A 21,996-nucleotide genomic window follows, 5' to 3' on the forward strand; every position below is an offset into this window, starting at 1 on the left:
AAAAACAGGAGCACATTCTGATAAACAATCGACTAGTGTAACCTGTGATTTATTCAAGAGCAAGATACATAATGCATGGGAAAAAGTATAGGTCAGAAACTGGTGCTGGACAAGGTTTTACTTCCAATTGCCATTCAGTTGGGCTGACATTAGCACTCTGTGCAGGCCACAACAAACTCATAAATTTAATTTATTGAGGAAACTGACTGCACTCTTGGTTCCTGCAACATGCCAGCGAAAAGTAGGTTCCACCAACCTATGGGTTGGTGTACTGCAAAGTGACAATGTTGAATAGGAGGAAAGGTCCAGGCATTCAAAACGTCTTATAAAGTGCAGACAGCATTAGGAACATTAAGCATAAAGCGGTGTTTCAGCCAGCTAAGCCCTTTGTCATGTCAGGCCGAAATGCTGTCATTTTATGCTTGAGGTTCCCTTTAATGTCTGCACTTTATAAGCCTTTTGACTGCCTGGACCTTTTACCTTATAACAACAGACTCTTCAATCTAACCATGATTTCATGGATATCATGTTCTGCCAAGGTCAAATTTGGAAGCTCTCCATCATCTAAAAGGTGAACCCTCACTGACGCTAAAGGGCCTAGCCTAATCTCAAAAAATCATTTCAAGACCATTAACTCTTTTCCACCAAATTTTAGAAGCCACTATTTTTTTTTAGTAGGTAACATTAAGCTGGCATTCATATAATATAATATAATATAATGTAATCTTTCCTATCCCCAAGTTAATTTCCTAATGCTCTTTCCCATTTGTTTCCTACCAGATTACATTACAACTTTTTTTTTATGCAACCCTCACCCTCCCTAGCTCCTGGACAATCATTACATTTACGTTTTATATAAATTGCACTTCACCAACTTCGAAAGCTGGATCCCTGTGGAAATACACCTGTTTTAAACTGTCAGCACATGTATCATGTACATTTGTCTCTGTATGTGTGACATTAGATTTTAACTTCAAGTTATATGTGTTGAGCACAGAAAAAAAACATTGTGTTGCTTCATTTTTATTCCTTATTTTTTAATGAATAGACTACAAAACCATAAAGACATAGACATAGAACGATATACAGCTTGACTGTCTGAAACTGAGTTTAATCTATCCCTGCCGCTGCTTGTGTTTATTATTGCTTTTGCAGTACACAAAAATCCTTCCACGCCTTTTCACAAAGTAGCAGTCGGCGCAACGTTTTTTCACAGCACTTTTTGTTTTCATTCCACAACATTGCTGTTCAGATAGAAGAGGACTGCTTGTGAGAAATGGAGATTGCTTTAGTCCAGTAATGTTCCAGGATCCTGCGGACCACCTACAGACACTGATAATTGTATGGAGGGGAGAATAACCTGCTGCATGTTGATTCACGAGGCAGAGGGGCTTTATCATCGCCATGAGCCTGCTTCTCAGCAGAAGGGATGCCATTGTTCAAACCCTGGAGAGTAAAAGAAAGAAAGAAGAATTTGTATTTTCAGTGAGGAGGCTGGTGGTGATGATTATCTACAAGTTATGGATTTGTTAAAGGACCACTCTAGGCACCCAGACCACTTCAGCTTAATGAAGTGGTCTGGGTGCCAAGTCCAGCTAGGGTTAACCCATTTTTTTATAAACATAGCAGTTTCAGAGAAACTGCTATGTTTATAAATTGGTTAAGCCTTCCCCCTAATCCTCTAGTGGCTGTCTCATTGACAGCCGCTAGAGGCGCTTGCGTGATTTTCACTGTGAAAATCACAGTGAGAACACGCAAGCGTCCATAGGAAAGCATTGTAAATGCTTTCCTATGCGACCGGCTGAATGCGCGCGCAGCTCTTGCCGCGCGTGCGCATTCAGCCGACGGGGCGGAGCAGAGGCGGAGAGCTCCCCGCCCAGCGCTGGAAAAAGGTAAGTTTTACCCCTTTTCCCCTTTCCAGAGCCGGGCGGGAGGGGGACCCTGAGGGTGGGGGCACCCTCAGGGCACTCTAGTGCCAGGAAAACGAGTATGTTTTCCTGGCACTAGAGTGGTCCTTTAAGAGATGGGCTAGTAACACAAGGATACTGCAACACACAAACACTGACACCTGCACACACCTCGCCCTTCATAAACACATCCAGTCACACACTCCTCCACAATAACATGCATTCCACCAGCATTCACACCCTCACACAACACTGTATGTCAACACAGCTACATCCAATCACAAATAACATGCTGTATTAACATGGTAACATGAGAATGGACAATAATAATAATAATAATACCAATATCCCTATCATAATGATTAGTCTAGTATCACCTTACTTAGCTGTATCTGGTGTGCTGCACAGACACTATACAGACAGCGGACCTTTCTTGTCCGGTCCTCTCACAGACAGTGTAGTCTCAATAAATGTCACCCAAACTCACAGAACTCTCCGCACTGACAGACCCAGCACGATATCTCACTGCGCACGCGCACTGCGTCCCAGAACCGTCATCTCCCACGTGATGTACGTACAGCTCCTGTCGCTATTGGTGCCCGCTGCAGTTCGATGCAGTCTTGCTTTACGGCCAGATTTACATCCGGGATCGAGCGGCCAATAAGGGAGGACTGAGGACAAGCCGCTAAGGTGACAGTAAAAATGGCGGCGCCCTGCACTGCCTTTGGCCGGGTCTGGTCTCGCAGACTAGGATGGATGTCAGTGACCGAGAGTGTCCGGAGCTCTCTGAGACCTCAGTCCTCCCCGGGATCGGCTAGCAGGCTGGTCTGGAGAGCCTACACCGCAAAGAGCTCCACCGGGGAGCCTGTTACCCACACCGGCCAGGTCATGTTCTGCCCCCTCTCTGTACTCTGCTGTAAATAGATACACTGTGTCTGTCTGAAGCCAGTCCAGCCTGTATAGAAACTCCAGAAATAATATTAAGCAGGTTAATTAATAAATATCTGGGGGAGTTATTGATCGTGTAGCAGTAAGTAGGGCAAATTGGTTTGTTGGACATACAAGAGGACAATTAATAAATGTGTAACTTTAAGAATGAAAAAATCTGATTAGCAGCAATATCCAAGGAAGTCATTATACTCGGGTATAGTCACTGCTTGATTATTTTAACTTTAATTTTGGAATTCCTTTGTAATTTATTAGAGTTCTGAATTTGCTAAATAACCCTACGCTTACTGTTTTTTGTTACACATCTGCCGTGATTAGCAAAAACTCCTGCAACTTAACGAAACACCTCACTGTTAAAAATTATTACATTTAGTTTTTAATGTTTGAGGCAGTCACATCTAGGACTTTTGTCACTCAGTGTGCAAATCTATGTTGGCACCCCGTCCCCAAATTTTAAACTTTTGTGTGTTACTTTCGGACCTACTCATGCCTTTTTGTGTATCTTCTTACCCTTCTTTTGTGTTTATCTTTATCCCTCTTCACCTTTCCAATCTTGTGTGTCCCTTTATCATAACCTTTCACTTCTTACCCCATATTACTTCCACTGTATCACTTAATCTCCTTACCTCGTGTCTGTTTCTTGATGTAAAATACATACAATGTAGGAGATGATTCACACTTCTAAAATGGTTCTGTAATATAAAAAGCAATATAGTGTAATATGCTAGTACAATTGTATCAATCGAAATGAGCGTCAGGTACTCACAAGCCTAGAGCCAAATTTCTGCATATGGCTCTCATGGATAGCGCTGTGGGACTTTTCAGGATGTCCCTCTCCTATTCCCAGATCACTTTTATGATGCTCCGGTTGGGTAATAATCCAGGTTCCACAACTTGACTTGACTTTTTTCAAGAGAAAACTTTATTGCTCCCCAACGTGGAGTAAAACATGGATCAAATTAAAATTTCGATAAAATAAATAAAAAATGGAGTAACTGTATATAGTCCTGCCAATTGGCAAAAGTCCAAATGTCCGAAACGCGTTTCGCCCCGTACCAGGGGCTTTTTCAATCGGTGTATGGGCTTCCTTCTCTGTTTGGCGTCTTCTTAATCCCCTTGTGTCTTTTCACTTCCGGGTTCCGGCTATCGCACGTATGGAACGCAACGTGCGTTCCACCGCTGACGGCATGCGTTCCACTTTCAGAGGGCGCCGTCGCTATCTACTGACGTCACTGGAACGCATGTCGAGCGTGTCGTGCGTTCCATTTCGGAATTAATAGGAATTTAGATAGCTTTAGTGGCATAACATAAAAGTGCTAAATAAATATGAATTTGTATAGCATTAGTGGCTTAGCATTAAAGTGCTGGTGGAATTTAAATAGCATTAATAGCTTAACATTAAAGTGCTTAGTTAAACATTAAAATGCTGTTGTTGTGCAAAAAGTGATATTAGCCTTTAACTTAGATAATATTAATCACATTGAAAAACATCTTATGCTGACATATTATATTAAAGTGCTAGTGTTGTGCCAATGGTGATAATCATTCTTAATCTTAATACTGTTATATTTAAAGTGCTTATAGTTGTAGGGTATTATTAAATATTCATCACACAGGTGTCTCTAGATGGATAACAAAGTGCTTTCCGTTTTAGAGGATTGCAAATATATCTATTACTTTTAAAAGCCTGCTCTATGTAGTAGGAGGTGACAGCATTTTTCTGATATTATTCAATTTTATTCTAACATAAAGATGTTTCTAACAAATAGGCATTTAGAAGAAATGACAGACCTCGAAGTCTGAATTTAATCCGTGGGGTATTAGAGTGTTAAAATTATAGATAAATTTCATTTCTTCTATTCCGATTTTTTTGTTAAAGTCACCTCCCCTCCAATCTTTTTCTACAAGTTTAAGTGGGCAAAAAAATAGGTTCTCAGGTTCCTGGTTATGGTGGGTTTTAAAGTGCTTTGATAAACTGTGTGTCTCTAGACCTTTTTTTATGTTGCGCACGTGTTCCGAAATTCTTATGTGCAGGCATCTTATGGTTCTGCCTATGTATAATAGGCCACAGGGGCATTTTATCACATAAATGACTCCTTTAGAGAAGCATGTAAGTTGTTCCTTAATGGTGAATTCCTTATTGATGAGATCTTTAATATCGGTCAGGTGTCTCTTTTTGCTTTTGGTGGTCCTGCACGCCAGGCAGGTCCCACAACCATAGAAACCTTTATTATAGTTTAGAAAATGTTTTATTTTGGCTGGGCCTTCACTACTTCGAACTAGGGTTTTTTTCATATTAGTGGCACCTCTATAAATTATACGTGGTTGGGTCGGTAACATAGTTTTTAAAACAGGATCTTCTTGTAAGATATACCAGTATTTCCTGATGGCTCTATTTATTTGTTTGTGGTTACCATTAAAATTGCAAATAAAAGGAATATTCTGGGTATACGTAGATTGTGTGTTTTTGGGTTTGTAGGTTAGTAAATCTTTCCTTGATGTGTTAATTACTTCCTCCATAGCTATGTTCAGTTCAGTTTCTTCGTATCCTTTTTCTTTAAATTGTTCTCTTATTCTCCCTGCTTGTGTCCTAAAGTCTTCGTCATTAGTGCAGTTTCGCCTTATCCTCAAAAATTGTCCTTTAGGTGCGTTCTTAAGCCATGGTCTGTGGTGGCAGCTGGATTTCTCGATGTACCCGTTTGCATCTACTGTTTTGAAGAAATTTTTTGTTTTAATTTGCTCGTTTTGTACAAAGATGTGGAGATCTAAAAAATGGATTTCCTTCTGACTTTGAGAGGTGGTGAGGATAATCCCCCAGTCATTGTCATTTAAAAAGTGTTTGAACATCTCTAAAAGGTCTGTCGTGCCTTCCCAGATTAAAAAGATGTCGTCTATATATCGGTGGTAGGACACCAAATTCGACACCCAGGGATGGATTGAATAGATGAAATGTTCCTCCCAATACGCCATAAAAAGATTTGCGTAACTGGGTGCGAGTTTGGTGCCCATCGCCGTCCCTCTAATTTGTAGATAAAAAGTATCGTGATACCAAAAAAAGTTGTTTGTTAAAATGAGATGGATCCCTTCTAAAATGAACTCTATTTGCTCATCTTTAAAATTCGCTTTAACTAAAAAATATTTCACCGCTCTTATTCCTATTTCGTGTGGAATGATGCTGTACAAGGATGTAACGTCACTTGTGACCAAATGATAACTGTGTTTCCATTGGATAGAATCTAGAACTTGTAAGATATGAATTGTATCTTTCAAGTGTGACAATGTCTTAGCAACTATAGGCTGTAGTAGTATATCGATGTACTCTGAAATTCTGGAGGAAATGGAGTCTATTCCTGATATAATTGGGCGTCCGGGTGGGTTTAGTGGGTTCTTATGTACTTTAGGTAAATAATAAAAAACCGGTAATTTCGGGTGTGCTATCTGTAAATATTTACCTTCTTTTTCTGTAAGTATTTCTTTTTCCAATCCCTTCTTAATATATTCTTCAAAGAGTTCCTTCACTTTGTTAGTGGGATTAGAATTAAGTTTTTGGTAAGTGCTGGAGTCTGAAAGGATTCTTTCAGATTCTTCCATATATTTCAGCTTCGATAATACCACTATCCCCCCCTTTGTCGGCTGGTTTTATAATCAGGTCTTTGTTTTTTTGTAATTTTGTTAAAGTATTTTTTTCTTTTCTAGACATGTTTTGTTGAAATTTATTTAGTTTTTTGATTTTGTTTATTTCCCCCATCACCATGGTCTCAAATGTTTTCATTCCATCAGAGATCATGTCTGGGAAAAAAAGTTTTATGTTATGCCACTAAAGCTATCTAAATTCCTATTAATTCCGAAATGGAACGCACGACACGCTCGACATGCGTTCCAGTGACGTCAGTAGATAGCGACGGCGCCATCTGAAAGTGGAACGCATGCCGTCAGCGGTGGAACGCACGTTGCGTTCCATACGTGCGATAGCCGGAACCCGGAAGTGAAAAGACACAAGGGGATTAAGAAGACGCCAAACAGAGAAGGAAGCCCATACACCGATTGAAAAAGCCCCTGGTACGGGGCGAAACGCGTTTCGGACATTTGGACTTTTGCCAATTGGCAGGACTATATACAGTTACTCCATTTTTTATTTATTTTATCGAAATTTTAATTTGATCCATGTTTTACTCCACATTGGGGAGCAATAAAGTTTTCTCTTGAAAAAAGTCAAGTCAAGTTGTGGAACCTGGATTATTACCCAACCGGAGCATCATAAAAGTGATCTGGGAATAGGAGAGGGACATCCTGAAAAGTCCCACAGCGCTATCCATGAGAGCCATATGCAGAAATTTGGCTCTAGGCTTGTGAGTACCTGACGCTCATTTCGATTGATACAATTGTACTAGCATATTACACTATATTGCTTTTTATATTACAGAACCATTTTAGAAGTGTGAATCATCTCCTACATTGTATGTATTTTATGTTTGTATTTTATAGAGTGGTGTAAGGGGTTTCCACTCAGGTGATCTGTGGCATTTATTGCCACCACACTTAATCCCACTTTGTTTGTATATTTTTTGTGTTTCACTTACTACTGTTTCTTGATGCTCTTACCCTTTTTTGACCCCCACATACATACTGTCACATCGCATACAGCACTCGCAGTCAGTGGTACACAGTCCTACACACCATTACAGTCAGACACTACAAACATAATCACAAGCACACAGTCACAAACATATTTACTGTTACAGGGACCCACAGTCACATACAGTTACATGCGCGCACACAATAACCAAATCCTACCTTTATGGGCATTGGTTGTGGGAGAGGAGTGGAGCTAGGAGCACATTTCATGGTGCTTATTGGTTAGGAAAGAAGGGACTCCTTCCTGTTCCTCCCTCAGCATACGACTCTTTCCAGACAGCATAGCTAGGCCGGTGTAACAAGGAGCGAGTTTCTGCTGCTTCTGAGCGGGTGGCGTTGCCGTTATACCTCTTCATCCCAGGGTACATGCTCCCTAGTTCCTAGTTTTGCCATAAGCTTGGAGTTTCCCTTTACCCCACTAGATGTAAATATCTTCCTACCCCCAAACACAGAACGTTTACCTACTTTTTTTTTTTCAAGTGGCAAGTCCTTTCTCGGCTCATTTTTGTCCCAGGAGACTGTCAGTGAAAACAGTCCTTCTTCTCTAGCCAAATCTGTCAAAAGCAGGGATCACCCAATAAGAGCAGCATGTGATCTACAACAGAGTTTTACTCTGTTATAGCATAGGGAGCACCCTTAGTGGACCAGGAAGACTGCCACTAGAAGCATGGTAAACCTGCAGTGTAATCATAGCCGTTCGAAATAACGGCAATGTCTTACATTGCAAGCTTGCGCAGACAGGGGCAATGCACCCAGGCTACTTCCTTTAGATAAAATGGTCTGGGTATCTCCAGTGTCCATTTAAATCAGGGGTCCTCAAACTTTTTAAACCGGGGGCCAGGTCACTGTCCCTAGGACACTGGGGCTGAACTGAACTATTGGGGCTGAACTATAGTTTGAAAAAAATATAAACAAATTCCTATGCACACTGCACATATTTTATTTGTAGTGGACGAAAAACAATGCAATATTAAAAATAAAGAACAATTTTAATCAACATAAACGTATAATATTTCAATTGGAAGTATGGGCCTGCTTTTGGCTAATGAGATGGTCAATATCTGGTTCCATATTTGTCACTGCTAGTCGTAGCAAGTAATGCAAGTGTTCATCAGTTACAATGGATCTGGTTGGAGATTTCAGATGTTTCGTTCGGAAAAAAGTCTGTCCACAGACACGGGTTCTGCCAAAGATGGTTGCAATTTTGAGTGCATGGTTCCTGAGATTAAGAGATGTTTTAACCCCTTAAGGACACATGACATGTGTGACATGTCATTATTCCCTTTTATTCCAGAAGTTTGGTCCTTAAGGGGTTAAAGGGGAGAGATGCATAGAAATTAGTAAGGCTGCTTGATTTGAATGCTTCTTTCAGAGAGTCACAAATCTGTAGTTCGGCCAATTCCATTTGGTAAATCGGATCAACAATTTCAATGTCAACAGAAAATGGGTTCCGGCAAAAGCTGTATGTCCTGTTCATGGAGATGAAGCTCTTTAAATCTAATTGGAAACTCCTTTTACAATATTTCTAGTACATCCATACATGTTTTGTTTGGGAATGCAACTGCTGGGTTTTTCCACCAACAGGTTTTGAGTTGTGGGGAGAAGACAGAAGTTTTCCTCCTTCACTTATTTAATGGGGAGGTCTAATTTTACTTGAAATGCTTTTACATGTGAATACATATCACAGACTTAATTTGAAGTTGAACATTAAAACTGTTGAGTAGTGATGTCCCGAACAGTTCGCCGGGAGCCATGTGCGATGTTCGGTCCGCCCCCTATTCGTCATCATTGAGTAAACTTTGACCCTGTACTTCACAGTCAGCAGACACATTCCAGCCAATCAGCAGCAGACCCTCCCTCCCAGATCCTCCCACCTCCATGACGAATAGGGGGCGGACCGAACATTACGCTATGTTCGCTGGCGAACGGTCCCCGGCGAACTGTTCGGGACATCACTACTGTTGAGTAACTCTGTTACATCTGTCAGAAAGTCAAGGTGCCATTTCCATTCTGCATTTTTGAGCTCTGGCACTTCTTTGTTTTTCGAAAGCAGAAACCTGTGGATGTAAGTCATAAAAATGTTTCAAAACTCTCCTTCGACTCAGCCTACGGACTTCTGTGTGGTACAGAATATCTTCATAGGCAACATTTAGCTCAGACAGAAATTCCTGAAACTGTCTGTGGATGAGCTCTAATGAAGTTAACAGACGCGCTATGAGCTTGGCAACTTGAAAACTTGCTCGCTATGATATATTAGCTGCTTTTGCTTCCCAAAAGTATTTTGCAGAGTTGTCAATCCATTTTTTAGTTTTAATATTTTATCTTTTCTCACTTGTCCGACCAAACAATAATTTATCTTTATGTTGAGTTTTGTAGTGTCGACGCAAATTGTATTCCTTGAACACAGACACTAAATTCTGGCATATCAGACAAACAACTCTTTCTTTGTACTGCGTGAAAAAGTAATCGTAAGTCCACTGTTCTTTGAATACCCTGCACTCAGAGTCAATTTTTCTTTTGACATAATGATTTCCTAGGGATTGAACATTTCTATTGGTAAAATACCAATAATTACAGAGCTACAAAAATAATATACCAGCAATAATGACTAAAATAAAAAATACCAGCGCTCAGCAGTAACGCACAAGCTCATTCACTAGCAGGCAGACACTCTCTCTCTCTCCCCTCCCCCTGGGAACTGGCAAAACCTTGAATCTAATAGTGAGGGCTGTGTATTATTAAATATGTGATGTGCAGGGAAGGGGACGTTCATTTATATGGCTTGTGGTTTCTGGAAGATCTACTCAGACACAATATATATTTAATATAGATTAAATAGATTTGAATATCTTTATACATAACTTAAAGGGACACTATAGTCACCTGAACAACTTTAGCTTAATGAAGCAGTTTTGGTGTATAGAACATGCCCCTGCAGCCTCACTGCTCAATCCTCTGCCATTTAGGAGTTAAATCCCTTTGTTTATGAACCCTAGTCACACCTCCCTGCATGAGACTTGCACAGCCTTCCATAAACACTTCCTGTAAAGAGAGCCCTATTTAGGCTTTCTTTATTGCAAGTTCTGTTTAATTAAGATTTTCTTATCACCTGCTATGTTAATAGCTTGCTAGACCCTACAAGAGCCTCCTGTATGTGATTAAATTATGTGATACAATTATTTAAGGTAAATTACATCTGTTTGAAAGTGAAAGGCTCTGTCAATCATAGCCAGGGGAGGTGTGGCTAGGGCTGCATAAACAGAAACAAAGTGATTTAACTCCTAAATGACAGTGAATTGAGCAGTGAAATTGCAGGGGAAGGATCTATACACTAAAACTACTTTATTTAGCTAAAGTAATTTTAGATGACTATAGTTCCTTTAACCCCTTAAGGACCAAACTTCTGGAATAAAAGGGAATCATGACATGTCACACATGTCATGTGTCCTTAAGGGGTTAAAAACAAAGCGACAAGCATTTTATCAATATCAACAATCATGAGGATACAGATTGCCATTATAACCCACAGTTGAAATATTGTCTGTTTTATCTCCCTGGTGCTCACTCCGGTACAAGTATATGAATATGTGGTGGACCTACATTCAAACAAACATAAATATATATGTTTAACTAGTTCCATAACTAGGATATGTGTTTTGGATAGTATCATAAACAGTCCATCATTGACACAAACATACATGTCCAGAGGCTCGTATATAGTTGGAAGTGCTGGGTAGAAGATTTCTAGTGATGCCATGCTCGCATGGAAGAGACTCTACCAGGCTCTGCTGTGTTTAGGCAACAAGCCAGGAGCCTGTGACACTGTGAGCCTTCTAGTGTCGTGATGTAGTGTAGAAGTGTAAGGCAACAATGAAGCTGTCATTGACACCGTGGATTTGTTGCACGTAAATGAAAGAAGTAGAATATCTTAAGGTACTTTGGACCCTTATAAATACAATAGTGAAGAGTACTCAGAGACTTAAGTATGATCATACGTTGGAGAGCATTGGTTTTATTTCTTACCTGTGACCTCTATTTTAACAGTACCCAAGTTTTAAAATGATAGAGTACCTCTGCTATGTCAAAACGAACTCATTGTCACTTTTTAGTGAACATGTAAAAAAAATCCAAGCACCATAAACTAGTAGCTATGGTGCCGTGAATGCTCTGGCACCTTCCTAGGGTAAATAGTGAAATGACTTACAAATGGATTGACAGCATTTTTGGAGCCTACGGATTGCCTACTCCTCCTGCGGCGCAGGGAATTGCTTATTTGTCGAATGCTTAAATTACCTAATTTGCACTGCAGGGTTTAGCTCCATAAGCTAATGGAAGTTCCTGGCAGGAGCTTCTGGATCCAAAAGAGGCTGTGACAGGCAACTTTCAACCCGATTGACTATTTTCCCTGGGAGAGTGCCAGTAGTTGTGGTGCATTGTGTGTTCCTTTAATCTAAAACTCATGCTAGCAACAGTACTAGTACATGTATATATTTTTTTAAACTTTTTTTAATTTTGTGGCTATATTACAGTTGCACTCTATTAAATATTAACATTATTATTATTTCAGGTTTTTGATGAGCACGACTACAGAAAAGTACGATTTGTTGGGCGTCAAAAAGAGGTAAGCACAGATATTTTATGGTTATAGTTCTCAATGAAAACTTTTTATTTTTTTATTTTATTTTTTTTATGTCTTCAGTTTTCCACTGAATAGCCTCTTCTTACATCATAACATACTGTGATATCATGGTGGTTTTCACTTGCAGTACATTTAATGTGCATACTATGTGCACTTACGTAAAAATATAAACCCACTGATTTATATCAAGGTAAATTCTTGAACACATCCTTGTCCTCTGTGTAGCCTGCTGTGTGGCTATATGTCTGAATCTGTCAGGGTTATTCACTAAACTTGTGCATTCATGTGGCTCTGTCATCTCAACTTAACTTTCTCCTATACACCAAACTCCACATTTCCACAAATTAAATCTGAATGGAAAATCCGAGGCAAAGGTTGTGACTACAGCTAACTTTGAGATTTTTTTTCAGATCTGCTTTTCTGTTTCTTTGTTTCAGTTTTTGTATTTTAATTTAATTAGCAAAAAGTTTGTTTATGTCAATGCTCAAATTTGTAGACGGGTGCCTCTTTCTGAAATGATTTTGTTTGTCAGGACAAGTAGGCTGTCATGATGGATAAGTAGATTGAGCTATCACGTTAGTCCTTTGGAAAAGTAAATAAACAATTAAAAATAAATAAAAATCTAAAGTTCTGTATATGTACAGTCCTCATCCATCGTTAGACTTTGTCTACCAAAATTTTAGATACAGATAAAACATACAGTGTGACAGCCATTACCTTAATATAGTACAGTTAAAGGGATTCTATAGTGTTAGGAATACAGCCTTGTATTCCTAACACTACAGTGCCCTCTAGTCCCCCCCCCCCCCTCCCCTCCCCTCCGGTCATTTAAGTGTAAAACCCTTTATCACTTTGCCGATCTCACCCCCACTGGGACCTAATGCGCGGTGAGCACTTTAGGCCCTTGTGACGGACTGCCTGCCACCCCGACTGGGTGCCTTCTAGTATCCCCGAGTACTTCCAAGCACTCCACCAGACACCATAGCCACCGCAGACCCTTAGCCGCCGCAGCTTGACTGGGGCCTCGCCGTTCTCCACTCACCCTGGACCCAAGTCAGGGATCCAGCTTCCAGTGGGGTAGACCTCTCCTCCTCCAGAAAGTATAGCAGGATAGCCATTACAAGAGCTAGTGATGTAGCTGTTCCCTACAAGCACGAGACAAAGTTCTGTGTTGAGGGTGAAGTAGAACTGTTTAATGGCAGCCACAACTGGCCTTATATGCAAGTCCCCATGCAAGGGGTTTTCCGTAACACATCCAGGGGCATTCCCCATTGGACCTGAGAGGGGACTGTGACAAAGTACACACTGTAATTACATTTGCTCTCAGGTCCAGGACACTCCCACACAAAACAGGATAATCCCTCCCCTGTGCCTGATAGATAATTGAGTCAGGAACTGTACTAAACTCAATTATCTCCAGGCACAGAAAACCTATATTTAACAATAACCCGAAAATACTCCCAAAACACATGGAAACCCCACGAAAGTCATATCCCCTAATACCCCAATCTGAGGGACCAACATATCTAAATATCACCCAGATCGGTTCAGGGGTTCAGGATTTCCATGGAAGTCATAATTTGACCGAGTGCACATTAGGCTCTTGCCCAAAATAGTTCCAGAGAATCAGGGCTTCCGGATACCGAACATAGTCAATAGTCTTACCCTGGTGCTTGTTCCCCTCATCCAGACTATCGATTCCACCGAACAGTGATCTTCTAAGTTGTGTAGAACTGAACACAGGCGATGATGCGATGATGGAAGTCCAGCGGTGTTCAGAAGTTTTTGTGTCCGATTTTAGTTCCAGGAACTCGTCGAACAAGCACGGCTGCCTGCGTTCATGCGAACAAGATGGTCGTCACCTCGTGGTCGTTCATGCAAACAGCGGCCACCCATTCAGACAATTAGAACACTGCGGTTAGAATCGTTACCAAGTGTTAATGAGGTTTAACAAGCTCTCGGGAGGTCTCTGGTTTGCGCGGCTGTTCGGTTCCCCAACCATATAACCCTAATTGCATGAACATAGCCTTCTTAAAGGGACACTATAGTCACCAGAAAAACTACAGCTTATTGAATTTGTTCTGGTGAGTAGAATCATTACCTTCAGGCTTTTTGCTGTAAACACTGTATTTTCAGAGAAAATGCAGTGTTTACATTACAGCCTAGTGATAACTTCACTGGCCACTCCTCGGATAGCTGTTAGAGATCCTTCCTGGGTCATGGCTGCCTAAAATGCTTCCAAACATTTAGTATCTCCTCCCTCTGCATGCAGACACTGAACATTCCTCATAGAGATTTATTGATTCAATTCATCTCTATGAGAAGATGCTGATTGGCCAGGGCTGTGTTTGAATCATGCTGGCTCTGCCCCTGATCAGCCTCCTTGTCAGTATCAGCCAATCCTATGGGGAAGCACTGTGATTGGATCAGGGCACCAGTTCTGATGATGTCAGCAGCCTTTTTTTTTTTTTTTTTTTTAATGAGACTGTTGAAAGTCTGCAGCTGAAAACAAGTTACTCGGGTTGTGTTCTTCACATTTTTATCTAATTTGACTGGAGGCAGTACAAGACCATGAGCAGTGAGTGCGGGTCCAAGTATATTATATATTTATTTGTGTAAATTCTTTTTCTGCGTACCATCTGTAGAAATCAGTGATATACTGAAAAATGTATTTCTTAGGTAGTGAGATCTGTTTAAAAGTGTTTGTAATATTTTTGCTCCAAGACTGGTTCAAAATCCTGCTTATATTACATAGTTACATAGCTGAAAAGAGACTTGCTTCCATCAAGTTCAACCTTCCACACATGTGTTTCTGTTGTTGATCCAAAAGAAGGCAAAAAACCTAGTCTGAAGCGCTTCCAATTTTGCAACAAACTAGGAAAAAATTACTTCTTGACCCCAAAATAGAAGTCACGTGTCTCCTTGGATCAAGCAGTGATTACCCCACTAATTAGAAATTATATCCCTGTATGTTATGTTTTTACAAGTATTTATCCAATTGCAGTTTAAATATCTGTATGGACTCTGACAAAACCACCTCTTCAAGCAGAGAATCCCATATTCTTATTGCTCTTACTGTAAAAAAAACAACCTTTTTTGCCTTAGATGAAATCCCCTTTCTTCCAGCCATTAAGTTCTTTCTAAGGGCTTTAGGAAAAAAACAGCATCCATTGCAGTCAGGTAGTGAGATCTGTCCGTTTTTTCAGGTTAGAGAAGTGTTTTTAACCAACCAACAACCATGAGTTTGGACATCTGGTGAAAGCATGGAACTATCAAGAGAAAAATTATTACTACGTCTAACTCTTTGACACTTATATAAACTGAGAGAGACAATAAAAGAAACCCAGTCCAAAATAGTTGAATCTACTACAAGTCAAAGATAAAAAGAAAACCACACACTTCTACTTGATCTTCTTCTCAAACAAAGAAAAGAAAATATGATGACCGGTACTTATCATTTGGATTCACAAGTGCCAGTAATGAAAATATTCCTCAAGCACACTGCTTACTTTGCAAGAAAATATTGCCAAACAGTTTGTTAGCACCTGCTAAATTACATCACCAGTTTGAGCAAAACCACGCAGAGTACAAAGATTAAGACCTGTTTTAAGCGAAAGCTTCAGGATTATCAGAAGACTAAACCGTTTCATTTATGAGCACAATATTTAAAAATGATAATGAAAAGGCCGCTGATTAAAAGGCTTGTGCTGTATTTTTGGCATTCCATGGTGTTGGTATACAATGTCAAAGGGTTTCATGGGAAAATTCAATTGGTAACCCCTGCATTAGTCTAAATCTCCTTTATTCCAGTCTAAATGCGTGAACTTGTGTTCTGTGTATAGCCCTGTCTATGGAAGGATTTCCAGACAATAGTTTGTACTGGCCCCAAATCTATTTGAGTAATGCTATCATATATCCTCTGCACTATTAAACAGATTACAATGTAATATTTCTCTGTAGCTAAAATATTCCATTCCTTTTATTAATTTTGTAGCCCTTTTTCTAGTGGCATATTATCCTTCTGTAGTGCAGGTGCCCAAAATTCCACAGCATATTCAAGATGTGGTCTTACCAGTGATTTGCAAAGAGGCAAAATTATATTTTCAACCTGAAAATGAATGCCCCTATTTATACATGACAATACCTTACCAGCCTTGGCAACTGCTGATTGACATTGTTGCCTAGTTTGTTGTCTATAACAATTCCCAAATCCTTCTAGTGTGTTAACCCTAATTCACTTCAATTTAGGATTTAAGTTGCATGTGCATTCTTTACCCTGAAGTGCATAACTTTGCATTTATTTACTTCTATTTGACTGCCTAGCCCCTTAATCTATATAAATACCTATGCAGTGAAGTAATATCCTGTTCACATTGTATTACTTTACTTAGTTTTGTGTCATCTGCATACACCGACACATGACTTTCAATGACTTTCAAGATTATTTACAAATATATTAAATAGAAGAGGTCCCGGAACCCTGAGGGGACACCACTTGCCACTTTTGTCCTGCATGGAAATGTACCATTAATGACCACTCTCTGTACTAACTTTACGCCAATGTTCTACCCAAGAACAAGAATATTCATCTAGACCAATTTCTTTTAGTTTGTACACGAACCTATTGTGTGGAACCACATTGCTTGCCTTGGAAAATCCAAATGCATCATCACTTCAATTGCAACACCCTGATCTATACTTCTACTTCTTTGTAGAATTAAATTAATTTGACATGACCTATGTTTCATAAAAGCATGCTGATTTTTGCCAATAACAATGGTCTTTCCAATGAATTCCTGAATATTTTCCCTTAATAAGCCTTCAAATAATTTCCCAGCCACAAAAGTTACCGTATTTTTCGCTCCATAAGACGCACCACACCATAAGACGCACCTAGTTTTTAGAGGAGGAAACCCAGAAAAAAAATATTCTGAACAAACTGTCCCATAGTGTTTCTTACCACCCACTCCCCTCTTCTGTCCCATAATGTTCTTTAACCCCTCCTCCCCTGTCCCATAGTGTTCTTTAACCCCTCCTCCCCTGTCCCATAGTGTTCTTTAACCCCCCATCCAATAGTGTTCTCCCCTCCTCCTATAGTGTTCTCCCCTCCTCCAATAGTGTTCTCACCCCATAGTGTTCTCACCCCATAGTGTTCTCACCCCATAGTGTTCTCCCCCCCCCCCCCCAAGGTTCCGGTTTTCGGCGGGACTGAAAGGAAGTGCGCACATCCTTTCAATCCCGCCGGAAACCGGAACCTGAAATTGAAGTTCCTGTACCACGGTGCGCGCTGTGCTGCTGGCCCACGCTACAAGACAGGTAAGTAAAGCTTCATATTCGCTCCATAAGACGCACAGACATTTCCCCTCACTTTTGAGGGGGAAAAAAGTGTGTCTTATGGAGCGAAAAATACGGTAAGCTCAAAGCTCTATAATGTCCAGGCAAATATTTTGAACCCTTTTTGAATTTAAGAACCACATCTGCCTTTCTCCAAACCACCGGTGCAATTCAATAAATAAATAGAAACCTGAAAGATTAAAAACGGTCTTGCTTATTTCCTGTCACATGTTCATCCTCACCCTGTGGTGTCTCTGGGGATAACTACCTTCCGGGCATTGGTGGAGATGCTGGGCGGCAGACCTGTACAATGATGTCTGACTCCTGCGGCATATTGAAGGATCCGGACGCTGTGTTCCCATGCCAATTTGTAGCCCCACGTACTCCCGCGGTGTTAACGACGTCGGCGTGCGTATGACGTCACACACAGGACACGCGCACGTTCTGGAGTCAGAGGCCGGGTATGGCCAATCGGATTTAAAGGAGACTTATTTAAACTCCTTTCTTGTCTTTCCTCATTGCCCTGTCGTGGTTTCCCTTAGTGGTTGTCCGAGAGTGTGTTCCTGAGCGTTTATTTCTGGTTATTGACTTTGGCTTCGTTTGACTTCCCTATATTCTGGTATTTTTGGCTTTCCCTCATCGTTGTGTCTCCTTCTGTGTCCCTGACTTCGGCAAGTATTCTGACTATTCTTAGGTACGTTAAGTCCGGCCATTCTAAGGCCCTGGAAGACGTTGCCTTTAGTCCTAGGTGGGATATAATTCTATGTGTTGGATCAACTAGTAATCCGGACATTTCCATACTTGCCTCCTGAAGAACTATTAGGTAAATACCATCAGGCCCTGGGGCTTTGTTTACATTAACTTTCTTTAGTTGCTGTAGCACCTTGTCTTGAGTTATTCAGTCACATTTTTTCTGCAATCTGTTTGCAGCAATCATTTGCATTTATCTTGCCATACATTCCTCAATATAAATATACTGAGGAAAAATTATTTGAGTTCTGCATTTTCCTGGTCTTTGTTAATTGACATTTATGATTTATGTATGTACTTAAAATTATTTTGAGGGATTTCTTGCTATCTTTGGCTATCACTTTCTCATTTTATAGTTTAGCCCATCTAATTGCCATTTTGCATACATTTGCCTTTGACTTCCTTATATCTTATAAAGAATACCTCTGATTTAAATGCTTTCAAACTATTTTTTATTTTATTTTTTAATTTCTTGCTTAAAGAAAAGCTATAGGTGCCAAAACAGCTCTAGCTTAAAGGGACACTCCAGGCATTAAAACAACGTCATTTAAATGATGTTGTCATGGTGCCAGGAGGCCCCTGGAGGCATTCTTCCCCAAAGTTTTTAAACCTTCTGAGAGCCAATCAGTGACTCCCCATTCACTAAACTGCTTGAGAAAGGTACTAGAGGCACCTAATAGAGGTCTATTTGTAAGGGTGACAGATGAGGTGGCGAGACATTGACATCAAGGACTTAAATTAAATTATCTCTCTATCTACAGGTGCCGGATATGTCTCAATGTCCTCCTGTTGAGGACCTAAGTATATAAAGTGTGGCAGTTGTCCCAATAAAGCATTCCTTCTTTACCCTTTACAAAGTCTAGACTAGTGTTTGAACAGTGATGCCTGATATCTGCACAGAGTTATAAGCACATAGGGGAAAGGGGATCTTGGCAGCGAGATTTCAGTTTCTAGGCAGACAGGCTGCCACAGTGGTCCTCCTCATACTGCTTGTAATCTTTGCTGCATATTTTTCAGCAGGTACAGGCAATTTTTTCACACACAATGGTGTTTTTCTCAAGGCTTAAGGCAGATTAACTGCTTGAGTCTGTGCCATTTAGGAGTCAGATCTCTTTGTTCATGCAACTGTAGTCCCGCCTTCCCTGCATGTTATCTACACAGACTCCCTACACATTTCCTGTAAAGAGAGATCTAATGTTTAAACATTGTTGTACAATTATTGTACATTCTCCTTAAATTAGACTGTCTTACCTCTTACTCTGTCAATAGGCTGATAGAGCCTACAAAACTGTGATTAAGGTTTAATTAAAAGAGCAAAAGATAAAAACTTCTAAAGTAAATTCACTGTGCTGTGAGATCTAAAAATGTAAACACATTTTTAATGGGGTCTGTGCGAGTACCAGCTGGGGGTGGAGGGGTTGCTAGGGCTGTGTAAACAGAATAAAAAGAGAATTAACTTGTTAGTGGCAGAGTATGATTTATACACTAACACTGTTCCATGAAGCTAAATTTGTTTTGGTGCTTAGAGTATACTTTTAAGACATTGTTGGTGTTTAAATTGACCTATACCTGTTTTATGGCCAAATAGATTGCACAAAATATTTACAGGGTTGTTCACTAAAGTGAGAATTCCAAATTAATTCCAAATTTAAAAGAACACAAACATGTATTCCTGACACTATAGCTCAAAGAGCAGGTACCCAGCCACCTTAAAAAGGTTTTTACTAAACTTTTTTTCCAGCACTGCGCAGGTCTCGTCTTGGCGCAGTGCTGGAAAAAAGTGAAGTTAAACACTTTGTCCAGCTCACACTCTGCCTCCTTGGCTGAGATCATGTGACTTGATGATCTCAGACAATCCAGTGCATGTAAATTACCCTTGTACTTGTCAGATGTTGATCCCGGAGGATGTTATAACCTCATCTTTTATCCCATAAGAGCCAGGCATATCACATGAAGTTACTAGCCTGATATGCTTGATCTTTGCTTTGAGAAATTACTTTGAGTTCATTTAGGGTATAAAAAACCCCAGCTGCAGGTTTGAAATGAGACACAGAACTGCTGAATTTCATCTGCTGTCCATAAGCTGCCAGGGATCAGGCTGTTACTGTATGATACCCTCTGCATTGATACAGAGGCATGCCTTACACTTCTGCATAACATATTGGCTTAGTCAGTTGGAAGAATGAGATATGATGTAACATTTTTCCAAGTTGGACAGGAGTTTAGAGATCCATAAAGTTATCTCTTTTGCCTAAGCAATTTCCAGCTAGACACAAGTACAGTACAGGCAGAGAGAGGGTAAAGTGTGTGTGTTTGTACAAGTGAGTGGCTAGTTAAGTATGATTGTTGCTATTTTGGTGTAAGGAACTAGTGTTGTATGTCTTATTCCGTATGTGTGAATGTGGTTAGCTAGGTATCATAGAGAATGAGTAAGGGTATAGCTAATAAATTGTTTATGCCTGTTATGATATATAAACCATATACATACATAAGGTGGAGCTTCTAAAATGGGGTTTGTTTCAGTATAAATCTGTTAATAATAAAAATACAAAACAATGGTGCAATATTGTTGAAACAGGTTAAATCTGATATATAAACATAAGGAGTGTCACTCGCAAGTCGAGAGCCACAGATTACATATGACTCAAATGGTAAACGCCTGTGGACACTTGTAGGATGTCCAATTCCTTCTTCAAGCTGACTCCCTGGAGTTCACACTTTTTGACCCTCAGGTTAGTTGGTGTCTCCCCAAGCTCCACGGTCCCAAAGGTATATACACAGGATACCAAGGACGTCGAGAGTCTGATACCAGACCAAATCCAAATGTCAGTTTCAAACCAGTAAAGCCCTCTAGTGGCCGTCTGATAGACAGCCATTAGAGGCTGACTTAGTACTGCAATGTAAACATTGCAGTTTCTCTGGAACTGCAATGTTTCACTTTGCGGCACAAAGGGCTATAGGAACACTGTACCCAGACCACTTCAATGAGCTGAAGTGGTCTGGGTGCCTACCTTGTCCCTTTAACCCCTTAAGGACCAAGCTTCTGGAATAAAAGGGAATCATGACATGTCACACATGTCATGTGTCCTTAAGGGGTTAAAGGACCACTATAGTGCCAGGAAAACATACTCGCCAGGCTCTAGGGGGTGGAAGGGGTTAAATTTACCTATTTCTCCAGCGCCGGGCGGGTAACTCTCCTCCTCCTCCTCCATAGCGCATTCAGCCAGTCCATAGGAAAGCATTCTGGTCGCTGGCGTCCTCTCACTGTGAAAATCACAGTGAGAAGCGCTGAAGCGCCTCTAGTGGCTATCAATGAGACAGCCACTAGAGGCTGGATTAACCCTATTATAAACATAGCAGTTTCTCTGAAAGGGTTAATCCTAACTGGACCTGGCACCCAGACCACTTCATTAAGCTGCAGTGGTCTGGGTGCCTATAGTGGTCCTTTAAGCTGTTCTGGGGTTTGTCTGAATTCTGTATCACTGTACCACCATGCGGACATATAACCAAGCAATTGACTAGTGTGATGGACGAGCATGTTAGTTTGCATCTTGATTTGGAATTCTGCTTGTGACACCAAATAAATTAGATGATTGATGGCTACAAGATAATTACTTAAATGTCAATGACTGGGTCTAGGTACAGTGAGTGGTTCTTTAGCTTTAACCCTTTTTTTTAGGAACTGTAATTGTTGCATTGCAGGGTTAAATCCACCTCTAGTGGCTGTCTTCCTGACAACCACTAGAGGCGCTTCTGCTATACTGACAGAGTGAAACTCGGTCA

The 21,996-nt window shown here is 40.4% G+C and overlaps 1 protein-coding gene across 1 annotated transcript in view; it reads left to right on the plus strand.

Annotated features, from left to right (window-relative positions):
• The first annotated feature begins 2,523 nt into the window (after positions 1-2,523).
• Positions 2,524-21,996, plus strand: part of NDUFS6 (NADH:ubiquinone oxidoreductase subunit S6) — a 41,491-nt gene continuing 22,018 nt past the window's right edge. Inside the window, exons 1-2 of the mRNA XM_063450581.1 lie at positions 2,524-2,792; positions 12,058-12,111. Coding sequence (XP_063306651.1) covers positions 2,610-2,792; positions 12,058-12,111 — 237 coding nt within the window. The 5' untranslated portion in view covers positions 2,524-2,609. The remainder of the gene's footprint in view (positions 2,793-12,057; positions 12,112-21,996) is intronic.

This window comes from Pelobates fuscus, chromosome 4 (genome assembly GCF_036172605.1).
Source record: "Pelobates fuscus isolate aPelFus1 chromosome 4, aPelFus1.pri, whole genome shotgun sequence".
In the NCBI taxonomy this organism is placed as follows: Eukaryota; Metazoa; Chordata; class Amphibia; order Anura; family Pelobatidae; genus Pelobates; species Pelobates fuscus.